Raw genomic sequence first — 17503 nt, forward strand, 5'->3', positions numbered from 1 at the left:
CCATTGTCTTGGCATCGCATCCTCCTGTGAAACTCTCACCTGAGGCCAGCTGCTCCCTGTGCCTGTAACTTGGCCTCAGGTGATGCCCGGTCTCTAGCCTCATGAAGGCTCTCCAAGCTTCCAGGAGTCTTGTTGCTTTCTCGGTCAGATCCTTCCCCCTTCTCCATAGCAGTTCTTTAACACTGCCTTTACTTTGCAGAGAATAACTGTTGGTCAAGGCCTCTCTCGATTTTCTTCTTTCAACCCTATACACTTACCTGCATCCACATTCTTTCTTCTCTCCTATTAAAATGGAGCTGCAAATCCAATCCTCCCCCTGCTCAGGGACTTTGTTCTTATTCTAAGACTGACTTCCCTATCATGTATCTTCACCCCTTCTTTTTACCAACATTTAACCCATCATATCTCTCTTATCTCAAAAAAGTTTTGCTAGCTAGTCACAAAGACTTGTCAGTTCCACCTTCTGAACATTGAATCTGTTCTCTTTGAACTTATCCCAGCAGCTACTCCCCACGCTAAGCCCCAGTATCTCAGAGCAGGACTATGTATTAATTCCCTAACTTTTTCTCACCTTCATTTTTGCCCCTTCCAATGAATTTTCTACACTGCAGGCAGAGTGATCATCTGAAAACACAATTCTGTCCAGGCTGTTCTTCTAGTGGTTTCTTCCTGTTCCTAAGAAACTAGCCCACCTGCTAAAGGAAGCCCTGGCACTGGCCCTTGGCACTCTCTGGCCCTGCCTCTTGCCTCTTCTAGCCTGATCAACCCTCCCTGGCACCTCTAAAGAGTCAAGGTTCTCTGATCTCTGGTTATTCTTTCTAGGATTCTCTCCTGAACCTCTGTTGCTTGGTCAGCTGCGTCTCCTCCCTCAGGGGCAATGGAGACAGTACTTCCTCTGGGCTCTTTGGTCATTTCTTCTTTTCTTCCCAAGACCAAGCAAGGCCCAGTGCCACACAGCAGCCAGCACAGCCTAAATCCTATTCTGGCCACATTACTCCCTTGATTACAGTCACTTCATGCTTTTCAGTGTCCTGAGGACAAAGTTCAAATTCCTCAGTTGGCCTGACAAAGCCATTCCTCTGACAAACAGAAGAGAAGGCTCCCATCACATACTCTCATATCCTGGTGAATTGGGAGGTGGAGTCATCTGCCAAGACCTTTGGGGTTGGGAAGTGAGCTCCAGTTTGTTTAAGAACTGCTCACCACAGGGGCTGGGAAGATAGGTGAGGCAAAGGCTGTGGGGGACAAAGGGCAGGGGCTGAGGAGTGGAGGGGTCTACAGAAGAATGGGTGAGATGGCCACAGAATCTTAACTAAACGACAAGGGAGGTGCAGACAGCAAGGTGCAGGGGTGGGGGGGCTGTTGTCCATGCCAAAAGGAGGGAGCAGCTTGAGGGAGAAAGATGGAGCCAGCAGAGAGGCTAGGAGACGGCTGGTGGCAATGTGGACTGGGTGGGGGTTTAGCTAAGTGATTGGAGCCCAGCTGCTGAAGGCGGGAGTGGTGGCAGGTCTGCATTAGTGATCAAGGGACCTTGGCACAGTTCTCACCATCGCCTGTCTGGCATTAGGCTTGGATGGATAGATGGCCAACTTCCACCACCCCACGTAGGCCCTCTGGGGGCGCAAGCCCTATAGTCTCCATCTGGCATCCTTTCCAGGGGAGCCTGACCTTGGCCTTGTCTGACCTGATGTTCAGTCAGATATTTATGTGGTGTGGCCTGTCCCCACCCCATTTTCTAAGACTCTTTGTTTCTGCTTTCCTTTAGTTTCTTAAAAGAAATATTGGGAGGGTCTAACCTGTCTCAGCTGAAAGGAAAAGAAGGTACTTCTCCCTGTATCATGGGACAGGGGCATGCTGTGGTCCTCCCACCGTCCAGGAGTTGGTATAAGGTAGGTCCCTCTTGAGAAGTAAGGACGAGTGAGGAAGGATTCAGGACCGAGTGCCCGGGGGCCTAACTTCCCTGTCCTTCCCAGCTAAAGGCGGGTCTCCCTGTCCTGGCACACACACTGTCACCTTCCCAAGCCACAGTCCTTCATCCATCCCACAAAGCCACTACCATGTGTCAGGCCCATGCTGGGAACTAGGGATACCGAGGTGAGTAAGACCCAGGAGGAGCTCATCACCTAATTGAGGTGACAGGCACACAAAGAAAGAACTATTGTCTGCAGTCCAGGGCTCTTGGGCGTAGAAAAGGACAAGTGCTAGTTTGCAAAAGAATCAGAGGAGACTCTCCAGAGAACGTGATGCCTGGAGAACCAGGGTCTTGAAGGACAAGAGGGCAAAGAAAACAGAACATACAAAGGCCTGGACAAGTGGGAGAGAACACGATTCAGTTTGTGGAAATAGTTTGATGTGGCTGGTTGGTGGGGGTCTTTGAGGGGAGAGTGAGACCACACGATGTTAGGAAGGGTGTCAGAGATGGGAGCCACAGGAAGATTTTAAGGTTAGATTTCCATCTTAGTTTCAGGATGATCGCTCTGACTTACACGTATGCCAGGGCACGTGGCAGGAGGAGGTGGATTTAAGAAGTGGAAAGAGAAGAGGTAGGGAGCTTAGTAAGGAGGTGGCTGTACAATTCAGGCAAAGACAAAGAGAGTCCCTGCCAGACAGAGTATAGATGTGGATTATCTGGCATGTATCTACGAGGGGAGATCGGAGCAGTTGGTGATTTGTTGTTGGAACTGGGGGAAGAGACAGCGAAGGTACTACCACTGTCTGGGACGCCTCTGAGAGCTCTGACCTGAATGCTGGGTGACCGGTGGTACCTCCAGACGGGATGGAGGAGCTCCTGCAAGAGAGCCGGAAAATCCATTTTGCAATGTGTGGAGCAGGAGGGCTCATGGAACACCCAGTGGAGACCTCTCCGTTCTGCTGGGTGTTCTTCGATGTGCCTGGCTTTCCCTCCTGGGCTGCCCACGTGGCCCGCTCCCCGAGTTGGCAGCCCTCCTGTCCTCGACCATCAGCCCTGTGTTTTTTCCAGGAGGCAGGCTTGCCCCCGCCTGCTGAAAGCAATTTTCTCTCTTGAGAGCCTCTCGTGTAATGTTTCTTAGGAGACAATTCTCCTTCCCTGACGCTCTGGCATCTTCCATCTCACCTGGCACAGCAGGATGTGCAGCAGCAGTAACCAGCACTCCTGCGGGCTGCTTCCAGAGGAGCTGTCTTGCTACCACCTAGGAAACGTCAGCACACCACAGAAGGGCAGGTCCCTTCTAGGGCTGATTCCAAGCAGGAAGTGACTCTTAGCACCCCAGAATTTCAAACACCTCTCCCATGCCCAGGAGCCCAGAAGCAGGCCAACTGTTCATGACTAAATGGATGCAGGCTGTTCTGGTTTCCAAGGTGGGGTAAGGAGATTCAGCCTCCCAGTCACCCTCAGGGAGTCAGTGGAAGGGAGACAGCGTAAAGGAGGTGCAGTCTCCAGAGAAGCCAGCTGAGAACACCCCAATGCTTACGGCCTCCCCTTGAATCAGCAAGTGAACAAACCGAAGGACTCAGGCTCCCCACCCTTTCCCTGGAACCACAAACCCATTATCTTCCCAAACCCAAACATTCATTCCACACTCTTCCTCTCCTTCCCCTTGTTTCCTGAGAGGTGAAGTCACGGACCTGGCCCAGGACACCTCCAAGGTTCCCTTTATGAACTGCGATGGGAGTGAAGAGCTAGCCTTGGGAGGGGTTGGCGCGTGCGCTAGTGGAAGGAGGGTCTCCCAGGTGAGATGGTGAGGTGAAGACAATAATGACAACAGCAGCCACCATTTTATTGCACATCTGTCATGAGCCCAGTCCTTCCATTCATGGCAACACTTAATCCTCATAAACAGTGGCAACGGGAACCTCTAGAAACAGGCCAGAGAGGCTAAGTCGCTTGCTGAATCTCTTAGCTGCTAGGTGCCTGAGGCAGGGGTTGGTGTGTGTGGGGGGTCCTAGTCCGGGCTCATCTCATTCTGGTTCCTTCTGCTTTGCCACCAGTCACTCTTCTTGATGAGCAGTCACTTGTGCAGTCTCTGGGGTGGGCAACAGCCACCCTATGGAAACCCCGATGGGTGTTGCAGGGGTGTTGGAAGCAGGGGTTAAGAATCTTCTGGGATCCCAGACATTTCTCTCCCTAGAGAACTCGGACCCAGATAGGCAGAGTGACAGTCTGTGGACACAGACATGCAGGTCCAAGGAGGCACAGGCTCACCTTCCTGCGTTGTGGAATGTGAGCACACACGGGCTCCTAATCACGTATCACGCACCCAGAGAAGGGCTGATGTGGCCCTGGGACACACGTACACACAGTCACACACATGCATGTCCTGGCACAGTTCTGGAGACACTGAGACAGGTCCTGGGAAGGAGGGTTCTGGCTCCATCAGATGAGGCTGGCGATGCTGGAGGTGGTCTCATGACGCTGGCCAGAAGACAACTGTCCTGAGATGCTGAAGATGCTGCTGTTGCCACTGTGGCCACTATGGGTTGAGGGGGCAGCTGCACGGGTAGCAGGGCAGTGTCCACTCACGCCCACCTGATACAACAGCAAACCCAGCAGCAAGAGCGAGCCCAAGGCAGCCAGTGCAATGCCCACAGACAGCATGGCGGCCAGTGGCCGAGCAGGAGCAGGGGCGGCAGCCAGTCCAGCCAGGGTTAGGCCAGTGACCAGCAGCACAAGGCCACTAAGCAGCACCACTAGGGCATCGGCCCCTCCACCACTGCGCAGCAGGGCCACGTGGTGGGCCTGGCGTATACAGTTCATGTCCTGCACAGCTGAGCTCATCAGCTGCTTCACCAGAACCAGCAGGGCCAGTAGGCAGAGCACAGTGCCCGTTGCTAGGCGCCACTCACCAGAGCGGCTGCTGGTGGAGGACAGCAGGGCCACACCACCTGCCCCACAGCCTGCCACAAGGCCCACAGCTACGCTGAAGCAGAGCAAGGAGCGTCTCGGCTGCTGGGACCACCACAGTTCCACCTGCTCTGCCAGCATGTCAGGGGGCAGCCCCCGGCCCAAAGGGGCTTGAGCTTGTTCAGACATGGCTTAGTCAGGCAGGGTCAGGGCAGAAGGTCAGTGTCAGGGATCAGGGGGTACAGATCATGACCTGGTGCCCCCACCACCTGCTTGGCAGTCGCAGGCCCAAAGTCCTGTTCCTCTCTCAGCCCAGGCTATGGTCACCATCACCTGCAGGGGCAGGATCACAAAGTCACTGCCCATTCACCCGGGTCTCATGGTCTTACCCTCCAGCCTTGGGGAAGACACCTGAGAATCCCCCCCAGTGTCCTCTGGAATCCCCTTTGGGAAATCCCCCTCCCCAGCACTGCCCCTTGGGGAAGCTTCTCTGGAGACCCCAGGAGAGTTCCCTCCCCCCAGGATGCCCCCACACCCCTCCAGGAATCCCCTTGCCCAGCCCCTGACCTCTCTGGCTCTGGCTCTCTCAGTCGCCTGTCCCATCCTGGCTGGCCGAGGGAGCTGGTGCCACAGTGGATGATGGGAGGAACAGACAGAGATAAAGCCTCATTCAGGATCCAGACTCACATGGCCTCAGCTGTCACCGCTGGCTCCTGGGATGGGGGGAGTTGTGGGGAGGGGGGGCTGATGACTTAACTCTTCTCAAACCAGTAGCATGACCCTGGAATTTCTCTCTTAGTGCTGTGTCTCCTCCTTCTCTGTGGGTCCGAATCTGGCCGCTAACACCCTCCTTCCAGTCCCATCCCATCTCACAGCCTGACTGGCAGGAAAAGACTTTGGTCCCCAAATTTCCATCTCCAACCAGGATCTTCCTCCCAAGTCAACTGTCATCTTGATGTCATCTCTGATGCAACAGGTCCCAACCCAAGCTGGTCGTCTTACCCCAAACCTGCTTCTCTTCTGTGTTCCCCACTTCAGGATTGCATCACAGCCTCTCAGCCACCGGAGGCTCATCTCCCTCTGTCACACCCAATCCACGGGTGGGGCTGTCTCTCCATTCAGTTCCTGCAGTAGCCCCACTGGACCTGCCTCTTCAGCCCTGACCCCCCGTGAGCTTTCTGCTGCCCCACTCGTCTCCACTGTGACCCACACCCCACCTGTGTCATCCTCCTCCATGGTTTCCCTCAAGTGCAGAGGAAAAAGGAGGGCTCTGGACTTGAACCCCAGCCCAGGCCTCCCGGCCATGGAAACATGGGGAGGGACCTAACAGTGGTTACTCATTTAACCTGTCCCCTAGGGCACAGCCAGCATGACTCACATAGGCAAAAATAAAGCAGGAAGGGCCCAGTTTGTGATAGAAGACGGAAATAAGCAGGTCCTGTTTCCACGCTGGGTGATGGGTGTGCTTGGTCAGGCAAGGACCTCCGCACCCAGGAGAGGAGATGGGGAGAGTCAGGGGGCCCCATGAGCTCAGCTCTTAGAGCCTGTCTCCTGATCCAAAACGTAAGGATGATGACATTTATCTTAAGGGGTGGTGGGGGAGTCATTTGACCTCTCTCTTACTTTCAGAATTCCAATGGGGCCTAGAGTCTACACAGAGGCTGAAGCCTGCTTTTTGGATAAGTGAACCTGATGTTACCTCTCCGCCTGACAGGACACAGGGCATAGGTCCTGGACCATTCCAGTTAAGATAACGAGGCCCTGCAGGGGCTACACCCTGAGCAAGTAGCCATCCTCCCCAACTCTCTGCTGGGGCTACCCGGCACGTGCAGAGGGCGGGGCAGGTACCAATGCCCCCAAGGGAGATGGGGGAGGGGCCGTGGGCGGGGCGTGGAGTCTGTCCCAGCATTCCCCTGGGGTGTGACTTGCTGGTCTGAAAGAACTGGCACAGGTGTACTGGGTCCGCGGGCGCCAGGCTGGGGGTGGGGTGGAGGTTCTCAGGGCAGGAGCCAGTGGGAGAAGGTGGGGGCGGAGCGGGTGGGGAGACTGTGGGGCACTCACGAGAAGCCTGGACGTGCTGGATCCGATTTGAGCAGGCAGGGTCGGGCAGGTGGGGCGCTCTAGCTCCGTTTCCGGGGAGGCACTTCACCTGCCTAACCTGCACTCAGGTGAGCCTGGAGGGAGGGGGATTAACAGGTGCTGTTTCCAGGGCAGGGCCTAAGCCGATTGGCTGACGTGGCAGTGCTCCTTCTGCTGGGCAGAGGCATTCCTGGGAAGGGAGGGGCTTTTGTCAGCTGCTGGTAGGGCTCGGACACAATTCGCAGCGGGAGGAATGTTGTCCATCTGCCCCAGAGCCTGGGCCCCAACCCAACCCCCACTTTGGAGTTAGCTTAAAGCCTACCCCCAACTCCAACTGCACTTCCAAACCCTACCTAGAACCCCAGCCCCACCCCTGCCGCAGCTCCTTTTCCAAACCCAACCTGTCATCTGGCTTGAAATGTCAGCCCCAACTCCTAACTTCAACCCAGATTCTGGACTTAGATCCTAGACCCCAACCCCACCCTCAGCCCCAACCTTGCCTCCTGAGTCTAGCTCCCCAAAACCCAACTCCAACTGCAAGCCCTGCTGCAGCTTCAAATCCCAGCACCAGCTGATCCCCTAAGCCAGCCCAGGACCTCCATCCTTGACCCTCCCAGGCTGAACTCCCACAAGCCTTTGCTTGTTCTCTTCCAGTCTCAAATGCCTGGCAGAAGTAGGCCTGCTCCACCCAGCCTTTCCTGCTGGGGAGGCCCTGCTGGGGAGGCCTGGAGGAGGAGTAAAAGCCTTTCAAGTGAGAAAGGGAGATCCCAGAATAAACACTTGAGAATAAATGCCATGCCGCCTTTCAGTCAGAATGAGTGTCAGTCAGTTCTGCAGGCTCTGCCCTCCACCCTGCCCTTCTGCGTTTTGAACTCAGAGTTCCCTCCACCTGGAATATTTACCACTCCCCAGACTCAGTCTGGCCAACTCATATTCTTCAGCTGAGCTGTCGCCTCCTCCAGGAAGCCCTCCCCAACCTGCAGGCTGGTGTAGTGCACTCCTGGCCTCCTGCTTCCCCCACAACTGCTCTTAGTACAATGCGCCTAATGCCTTTGTTTACTTTCCTCTTACCCCCCACTAGGTAAGCGGCCCCTAGGGAGTTCAGGGATGGTGCCTGTCTTGCTAACCATTATGACCTAGTAGCCAGCACTCTAGCCTACACATGAGTAGTAATCAATATTTGTTGAATGACTGACTGAATAAATAAAGTGGAGAACTGATAGGTGTAGAGGTTTTGAGCAGGAAGCATGTGAGATGAAACTGGAAGGACAAGTTTGACTCAGGCTTGGTTTGGTACCAGGCCTTTAATGCTACAGGGAGGCATTTGAATTAGGCAGGTTGCCCATGGAGGGTCTGAATGGTGACAGGGATGTGGTTGAGATTCTTTTTCTTGGATTTCTTCTTCTTGGATTAAATATAGGGGTACTCTACCACTGAACTACATGCCCAGCCCTTTTTTATTTTTTGAGACAGAATCTTGCTAAGTTGGTAAGGCTGGCCTCGAACTTGTGATCCTCCAGCCTCAGCCTCCCAAATCACTAGGATAACAAGCATGTGCCACCACACCTGGCAGGGCTCTGCTTCTAGTCAGCTACTTTGGCACCACACACATGGTGCTCTGGAATGTCAAATGGGTGACTGGTTGGAGGGGATGCAGGCTGTCACTCCTCTTCTGAACTAAACCCTTTAAGGCCTCTTCTCTTTCCTTCTGATGTAAATGGAATAGAAAGAAAAACAAAGTCAAAATTACCTTTTCATTATCAGTTTGCACAATAATTGTGCCTTCTCTTTTTTGTGTCCCTCTTTGCCTTGCTCTGTGGAGATGGTTGGGGGCTGTCATAACTCCAGGACAATAATGCATTTGTAGATGCACATCGTGAGTACATATGTAATTAAAACTTTCCTAATAGCATGTGTTGAGAACAAGGTGACATCTGTGCAGCCATGTTGTATGAACAAGCCATTTTGGGAACTGGCCCGTAAAATCCCCCCCAGGAAAGGGTGCGCAGGTGCTACCCTCAAGAGCCAATACAGGACAAACAGGACGTACTGGGCCCGTGGGGTTTATCAAGGCTGTTAAGAGATACCTGTCCGAGAAATGGGCAGCTGCACAGGAACCTTATCTATCAAGGACGGGGTAGGGGGCCTAGCCCCGACTCATCTCCTGCATAGTTCACCCCTTCCCTCTTCCCTTCTTCCTCCAGGACCATTCAGTTCTGGTGGGACCCAATGAGAATCAAATAGATTGGTAGGACCCAACCAAAGAGGACAAATGTTTAGCTGTTCAAATGTTAATCAATAATATACAGGTCTTTGTGTGTGAATGCTTGAAAATCTCTTAAATAGAGTGCTTTCTCACCCCTCGGGGCCGCTCCCCACTCAGCCATTGTAGTGGTCTGAGAGACTGGTTTCGGTCTAAGCTCGAGCTTGCAATAAAACCTTGTTGTGTGTCTTGCATTATCGTGTGTGCACTTTGACTCTCTGGGGATCGGTAGATATTGAACCCCAATACATGTTTCAAAAGAAACAGGTGTAATTAACACATTAAAATGAATGTATTTTAATTCCAAAATATATTTTAATATACAAGTTACAAATGAGCTATTTGACAATCTTCTATTTTGTACAGTCTTAAACATTTAACACACACAGTGCATCTCAGTTCAGACTGGCCACATTTCAAATGCCCAATTGCCACATTTGGCTTGTGGCTATGTCCTCAACGGGTCTAGATATTCTTTTTTCTGAAGAAAAACTCAGGGCAGGCTGACCACTGTGGGCAGGCTGGATGTGGGGGACAATGATGTTTTAGGTGTTCATTTTGCCATTTTGCAAAACATTATAAAGGTGTCCCTTTTAGAATAAAGGGGCTCATGGGAGCAGGGGGCCTGCCGGATTTGCCAGCTGTGGATTCCTCTTACACATATCAGGTGTTTGTTTACCATCCGGGTCCCAAGGAGCGTAGAGTCCAGGCAGACCCACTGTCTAGCAGCTCCAGGCAGAGCTGGGGTAGTAGACCCATGAGATTTAACCTCCTTTTCTTCTCTTGGGAGTTTGAAGCTGGGGAAACATAGTCTAAAAGCTTTCTCAGTTTAAACATTGACCAGGCAAATCTTTGTGCTAGTCCCAGGTCTTGTCAAGTGACTGGGAGTTAAAGTGGACAGACAGGCTCTGCACAAGGATGTTGAACTCTGTCCTCAAAGTAGAGGTTGTGGGGTAGCTCAAATGGGCAGTCACGAAGGTCAGGAGGAGGTGGCAGTGGCAGTGGGTGTGCAATCCACCTGCCCTCAGGTGCCCCAGAAGATGATGGGTGGGGGCACTGGGAGGAGAAGGGAGAACTGGGAGCCATCTCCTGCTTCTGCCGTGTTCCCTCCTCACACTCTGCTCATCCTGGGAGCCAGTGATCCTGTTGAAAGGTAGAGCAGGTAATGTCCCTGCACTGCATGAGTCCCTCTGGTGGCCCACTCAGTCCTTCCATGATCTCTAAGGCCCTCTCTGACCTGTTGCCTCAGAGCCTCTGCACTGGCTGTTCCCTCTGCCTGGAATGCTTTTCTCCCATGTGGCTCCCTCCCTCCCTTCAGGAATGTACTCAAATGTCACCTTCTCTGTACGACTTTCTTGGCCACCCTGAAATTCCAGTCTCCCCCCCGTGTTTCCTACACCCCTACCTTGATTTCTTTGTTTCCCCCTTAGCACTCTTTTGTACACTAGGTATTTTTCTTGTCTATCTGGACTATTGTCTACCTCCCCTTCGGCCAATGGAATGTAAATTTTATGTAAAAATGATCTTTCTTCATTGACTGTTGTATTCTCAGGGCCTGGAGTAGGCCTGGCATATAGTAAGTGTGCAATAACTGTTCATCCAATGAGTCCACGTGCTCATATCTAGTCACTCGGGTGACCAGTGGGGCCTGCTTGGCTGCTGCAGGAGAAGGTGCCTGGCAGACCCACTCCATCAATGGGGGGCTGAAGAGAAGGTGGCCCCAGTGGGGGGAATGCTTCCAGCCTCCCCATGAAGTCAGGAGAGACCAAGTGGAGGGAGATCTGGGATATAACATCCAGAAAACCAGGGCCAGCAAGTCGGCATAGGAACACTGAAGACAGAAAGTAGAAAGCCAAACAAAAGTGCACCTCTGGCTCCAGATTCACTAGCAAGACACTGTGTTCACCAGCGTGCAGTAAAGAACACCCTGCTGACCTGCTGGCCAGGGTGCCAGGTTCTGCTGGGGTGGGACTCTCCCTTGCCCAGAACTTCCTCCTCCTCTTCCCCCTCTCCAGCTGGATAGCAGCCAGGTTTAGGTTAGGCTCAGGTTAGCTCAGCTTGGTTTTCAACTCCTTTTCCTTCTGGCTTAACTCTCTGGGAGTCACATCCAATAACCTTCACCACCTCGTCTGTGGTCTATTGCTCGGGTGCTTCTCCAGAGCAGTGTGGAAGAACATGGGGCCTTGGAGTCCTCAGGGCCGATGGGACTACAGTCCTGGCTCTGCCTCGTGATCACATGCAGTCAATTTACTCTTCCTTGGTTTTGATTTCTTCATTTGTAAACTGAGGTCCATCTTGTAATATACTCAGGGTGTCACTGAGTTGCGTAGCGCCTAAGTTGCCGAGGCTGGCTTTACTCACAGTGCTCCTGCCTCAGCCTTCTGGGCTGCTGGGATTACAGGCACGTGCCCCTGCCCCAGGCTCTGAGGTCCATCTTGTGAGTGAAAGGTGAATGTCCTGACTCTAAGATATTTTTCAGTTGAAACAGCCATCATTTGAATGCCAATACATCCTAGTCACAGTGGGTTTCCTTCTAGTCTACAGTGAATTTCCTCTGCATTTTTCTTCTTTCCAGGTCGGGCTTCCTCCCCCTTAGCTTGGCAAACTGCCCCTATTCCTTAAGTTAGAAGAGCTCTCGCTTCTCTCTCCCCTCTGCCATCATCTTGGTCCAAGCCACTGGACACCCATAACTTCCTTCTAACTGGCCCCGGCCTCCACCATTGGGTCCTCTCAACCCTTACCCCACACAGACACCCAAGTGAATTTTGAATGCAGGTTTAACTCTTGTCCTCGTGGAACTTTCCTTGCAGGAGAGTTTAAAATAACTAAATGTAGTGCAGCCACTCTGGAAAGCAGTGTGGAGACTCCTTAGAAAACTTGGAATGGAACCACCATTTGACCCAGCTATCCCACTCCTTGGCCTATACCCAAAGGACTTAAAATCAGCATATTACAGAGATACAGCCACATCAATGTTCATAGCTGCTCAGTTCACAATAGCCAGATTGTGGAACCAACCTAGATGTCCTTCAATTGATGAATGGATGAAGAAACTGTGGTATATATATACAACGGAATATTACTCAGCCATAAAGAATGATAAAATTATGGCATTTGCAGGCAAATGGATGAAATTGGAGAATATCATGCTAAGTGAGATAAGCCAATCTCAAAAAAACCAAAGGAAGAATGATATCGCTAATAAGTGGATGACACATAATGGGGGGTGGGAGGGGTTAGTGTTAGGGTTAGAGTTAGGGTTAGGGAGGGGGGCAAGAATGGAGGAAGGAAGGACTGTATAGAGGGAAAAGAGGGGTGGGAGGGGTGCGGGGGAAGGGAAAAAATAACAGAATGAATCAACCAACATTACCCTATGTAAATTTATGGTATGCCTTTACGCCATGTACAAACAGAGAAACAACATGTATCCCATTTGTTTACAATAAAAAAAAAACATTAAAAAAATAACTAAATGGACATGGTATTGTGAGGGTTAAGAAGGAAAACAATATGAAGGGTGTAATTTATATGGGAGGGGTCAGGGACTAATTTTCTTTTTTGGTACCAGGGATTTAACCCAGAGCACCTAACCACTGGGCCACATCCCCAGCCCTTTTTATTTTTTAGAACAGGATCTCACCATGATGCTTAGGGCCTCACTAAGTTGCTGAGGCTGACCTCAAACATGTGATCCTCCTGCCTCAACCTCCTGAATCATTAGGATTACAGGCATGTGCCACCATATCTGGCAGGGACTGATTTTCTGAGGAAGTGACATTTAAGCCAAGATCTGGGTAGGTATGGGGGCAAGAGCATTTCAGGTAGAGAAACAGTATGTGCAAAGACCCAGAGGCAAGAAGACCTTGGCCAGTTACAGGAACTGAGAGGAGGCCAGTGTAGCAAAACCCTGGAAAGCCAGCAGTTGAGCAGCAGCTGAGCACTGGCCTCTGGCCTCTCGTTCGTATCTTTCATGTGCTTTTGAGGCCCTGAAAGGCCTGGCTGTCCTCATCCACTTCATATCTCATTTCAAGAGTTTTCTTCTGCTAATATAAAGCCACGATGCAACGTTGGCATAGAGAAGTCTGAGTCCCGGGAGAGCCTGGTTACCTGGTATGACAATATAATGGGCTGTCATCTTTGTTGTTCAACTTTTCCCAGGTATGTCTGAACTTTTTCCTGCTCTTGGATCTGTTCTCCCAGTGGGTGGAGGACGTGCTGGAGGGTGTACTGGTATGGAGGAGATTAGCTGGCTGCTGTGATAGGCGGCAGGGGGAGGGTGGAGGGGTGCCAGACCACTTTGCTTCATGGCCTCGGCCATGTCCCTTCTGTCTGCTGCCCCCACCTTCAGGAGAGCCTTGCCAAACAGGACAGCTAAGTCTCGGCTCTAGCCACGGAAACCAACCCAAGAGCAGCACCGGGGTCAGTAAAGCAGATTGAGAAGGGGTGAAGCCTTGGAGACGACAGGCAGCAGGGGTCAGGAGGGACTGTGGGCTTAGGTAGTTAAATGGGCAGCAGAGGGGCATCTGGCCTCTGTGGGAAGAAGTAGGGGCTCTTGGGTTCTGTTCCTTTACTCTTTAGGGCAGAAAGCAGTATCTTTCCTGGTACCTGTGTGGCTGGGTCTCCCAGGATGGGGCCCAGAGGCACTGCTAGAAGAAACACGCCTCAGAAACGGAGGCACTGGGAAGGGCACTGGGGAAGGATAAGGAGGGCAGGCTCTGCAGCTCCCGCGAGACTGGGGATCCCTGTAACTTCGACATGTTCGTTAGTTGACTCTCATCTTTTCCTTCACCTTTACACATAAAAAAATCCTCGGAAAGCCTCCTTACATTTCACAACGGAGAAGAAAAGGTAGGAGGTTTAATCTGGTCCTGATTTGACTGGCAGTTGAAAGCCAGGAGGGAAGCAACAAGCAGAGCCCCCGAAGATAGGACTAGGCAGCCCTGTCCTCAGACCCAGAGAGGAAGGCAGGTGGCGGGGGGCCAGTCCCAAGCCCACTGCCATGTCCACAGTGCCAGGCAGCCCTGTGTCTGCAGAGACAAGCAGCAGTGGCTTTAGGTGGGCTGCAGCCCCCCAGTCCTGGGGCTCCTCTCTTTCCCTCCCACACCCTGGTCCCTTAACTGAGCAGAAGTTGGCCATGGTTGTAAGAAAACACCTTTATTCTAACTATCCCCAGTTCCCAGGAAAGAGGAAGGGGTTGGTGGGGTCAGTGTTGCAGGGACTTCCCCGACCGACCCCAGCGTGAATCTGGCCTGGGGACAGACATGTGGTACTTCTGGCTCTGACTGGAGATGGCTCACACGAGGGATCACTGGTTTGTCAACTCAGAATCTGAATCAGGGATGGAAGGAAGCCGAATTCCAGCGACGGTGTGGAACCCTGGGACCTGCTCTTGCTCTTGAATCTGGTCTCTGAGACGCCGGATTTCTAGGCGTTGCATTTCGATGATTCTCTCAGTTTCTTCTTGTTCCTTCAGCCTCATGGTGGGACGGATGCTGGGCAAGTCCTTGCTGGGGACTGTAAAGGACAGGGAAGGGCAAATATGGCCTGTTCATTGGACTCCTGGGGCCTCTCCCTTCCCCTCATCCCTCCTCAGATGTTCACTGGGCCCCTGCTGTGGGGATGACACTCAATCCCAGGCGCATGGAGATAAATAAGCCCCTTCACTGTCCAGAGAGACACACTTCCAAATGGTAAGGTGAACACCCAGTGTGACCCCAGCCCCGTCCCTCCCCTGGGCCCCGCTTCCCCCTGTGCTGAGGTCCCAGCAGCGAGGCTGCTCTTTCCCACGCCCCATGCGGCAGGCAGGCTGGCACTCCTCTGGGGACGACGCCAGCTTCCATGCCACCAGGCCTTCTCCTCACACAAGCCCTGGAGCAGACGCCTCTCCACCCCTCCTGTGGGGTCATGCACCCCTGCTCCCTGAGGGCTTCCCGCACCCCCACTCCCAGTCTTCCTCCCTGTTTCAGGTTCTGCCATTGTCTTAGGCAACCTCAGTGTCCCAGGAGTCCATGACTCATCCATTCCCATGTCAGCACCTCTTCTGTGGCTTCCCCTCTCTGCTCACCACCCACGATACTGAATTGTGTGCCTCTTTCACCCGGGCATGCCTCTCTCTGAGCACAGCCTCTCTTCCTGCTGCTCAGGACTCACGCTCTTGGATTCCATTTCTCACGCACCACATGCCTCCTTTTCTACGAGCCCCACTTCCCTGGCTAGTTAGACCCACTGAGTTTCTTCATCTCTTTCCTCCACAGCAGTCTCAGTTTTCTAGTCGATGTCCTTCTGCTTCATGTGACCTGCCCAGTCCAGACCTGAGGTCACCAACCTTTCAGTGTTTCCATGTCTACACCTGGCCTGCTGGGTGTCACTGGGAAAAGCAGCATGTAAGATTGAAATGCTTGGTCTCCAAACATTGAGGGGCTCATGTTCGTAGTCGGCAAACTCTCCCATTCCCCACAGCAGCATGTCTGATTTTTGACCCCCACTTCTTCTCCCTCACTCTTAACAAATGACATGGACACCTGTCTCCAATTTCCTGAATCTGACCATGGTCAAATATCTCTCAGTGGAAAAGGGTTCTCCTTTCCACTGCTCACCCTTCTCCATACATCTGGAGGAAAACTAGAAAAGAACAGATGTTGGAGGCCAAGGAAGAGGGCATTTCAAAGAGGAAGTGATCTGCAGTGGCTAGGGGCCAGCCTTGCCTTGGGCCTCTAATTGGTCTAATGGGGACATCATTCAAAGACACCTGGCTAATCCCATCCTTCCTCCAGAAATCTGGGCCATTCTCTCTCTGCCTTTGTTCCTTGACTACTCTTCTTTTCTGCAACCTTTTGGCCCTCCTCTGTCCCATAATTTTATAATGCATTATATTATACATAATGGTGGGATGTGTAACATATTTGTTTATGTACATGATGTCACAGTGTAATTTGGCTCATATCATTCCCCAGTACTTCCCCTTTCCCTCCCCTCCTTCCTCCCTCTGGTCCCTTTCCTCTACTCTACTGATCTCCCTAGGATTTTCATGAGATCCCTCACCCCAACAACCTTTCTTTTCCTTTTTCCTCTCTACTTTACACATGTGAGAGAAAACATATAACTCTTGACCCGAGTTTGGATTATTTTGCCTAACATAATGTTTTCAAGTTCCATCCATTTTCCCGAGATGACATAATTTCATTCTTCTCTATGGCAGAATAAAACCCCATTGTGTATATATACCATATTTTCTTTATCTTTTCATCCTTTTTTGGGGGAGGGTATCAGGGATTGAACCCAGGGGTACTTAACTACACAAGCCACATTCCCAGTTCCTTTTTAATATTTTATTACAGACAGGGTCTTGCTGAGTTGCTTAGGCCCTCTCTAAGTTTCTGAGGCTGGCTTTGAACTCACCATCCTTCTGCCTCAGCCTCCTGAGCCACTGGGATTACAGGGTGCACCACCGCACCCAGCCTTTCATCCATTTATGAACACCAATCTCTAGGTTCTTGATCTTTTAGTATTTCTTTTTTTCCTTAGGTTTTGCCTGTACATTCTCCCTCTGCTACTGGTTGCTCCTGGAACCATTCTCTCAGTCAAGTGATACCCTGGAGAGCAGGGCTCCTGGGGGAGGTATAGTCCACCCAGGCCTGTGATAAGCCTGCATTCCCCAACTGTGCCTTTTTCTGCTGACCTCTCCCCTGCTCCTTCAGCTACTGGCATAGTCTGCATTCTCCCTCCCTTTAGCTTACACATACAGCTACTTACCCAGTCGCCATCTGGTTTCCTAGTGGGACCTGACCTGTTTATGCAGTCAGTCCTAGAGGTACTCAGTGGAATGAGTTTGGAGATGTCCCAGCACTTGGAATTCTTCTCTCTGCTGGACCAGCATCTCTTTGCCCACACATGCTTCCCCAGGTGTTCAGAGGCCGGGCAGTGGTGTGCACTGTAGGCAGGCTCTTCCCACACATCCAGGGTAGGGGATCAGATGCTGCCGAATAGCAGGATAGCTCAAGGCTGCATGGAGCTGCAGGTTGGTGGCTGACCTCCAGGAGCTGTCATTCTGGAACATGCCCGGCCTGGGTGACATTGCCCCACAAATGTTCCCACAGGTGTAGCTCGGCTCCTGGGGGACCAGCTCACGTGGAAGATGGCCCAGTGGACCCAGCGTGGTGCTTCTGCCTTGCTTCCTGGTCTGTTTCCCTCTGGTCTGTGAGTGTCTCGAGGGCTGTGCTTTTCCTGTTCTTTCCTTCACTCCCACCGTCCTCTTCCCTTTGATAGTGACCCACCTGCTCACATACTGTGGTTCAGTTTTACAGGGGGCCCTCTGATGGCCCTTCTTCCATGAGCTGTGC

At 52.1% G+C, this 17503-nt stretch overlaps 2 protein-coding genes across 5 annotated transcripts in view; both read right to left on the minus strand.

The window, feature by feature from the left end:
- Positions 1-3744: 3744 nt before the first annotated feature.
- On the minus strand, positions 3745-7238 carry Tmem125 (transmembrane protein 125). Of its 3 annotated transcripts, none has more exons than XM_047562804.1 (3): positions 6884-7238; positions 5390-5443; positions 3745-5155 (listed from the first exon to the last, which is right to left on the minus strand). In XM_047562804.1, exon 3 carries the CDS (start codon positions 5009-5011, stop codon positions 4355-4357), a length of 657 nt encoding a protein of 218 aa, XP_047418760.1. In that variant the 5' UTR covers positions 5012-5155; positions 5390-5443; positions 6884-7238; the 3' UTR covers positions 3745-4354. The 3 variants fall into 3 exon arrangements, with proteins under 3 accessions (XP_047418760.1, XP_047418752.1, XP_047418755.1); XM_047562796.1 differs by having other exon boundaries at positions 5390-5535; XM_047562799.1 differs by lacking the exon at positions 6884-7238 and adding an exon at positions 5825-6840 and having other exon boundaries at positions 5390-5535.
- Positions 7239-13840: 6602 nt separating this feature from the next.
- Positions 13841-17503, minus strand: part of Cfap57 (cilia and flagella associated protein 57) — a 61240-nt gene continuing 57577 nt past the window's right edge. For both annotated transcript variants that reach the window (XM_047552581.1, XM_047552590.1), the window contains exon 23: positions 13841-14678. In XM_047552581.1, coding sequence (XP_047408537.1) covers positions 14470-14678 — 209 coding nt within the window. In that variant the 3' untranslated portion in view covers positions 13841-14469. The remainder of the gene's footprint in view (positions 14679-17503) is intronic.

Source organism: Sciurus carolinensis, chromosome 1, assembly GCF_902686445.1.
Source record: "Sciurus carolinensis chromosome 1, mSciCar1.2, whole genome shotgun sequence".
In the NCBI taxonomy this organism is placed as follows: domain Eukaryota; kingdom Metazoa; phylum Chordata; class Mammalia; order Rodentia; family Sciuridae; genus Sciurus; species Sciurus carolinensis.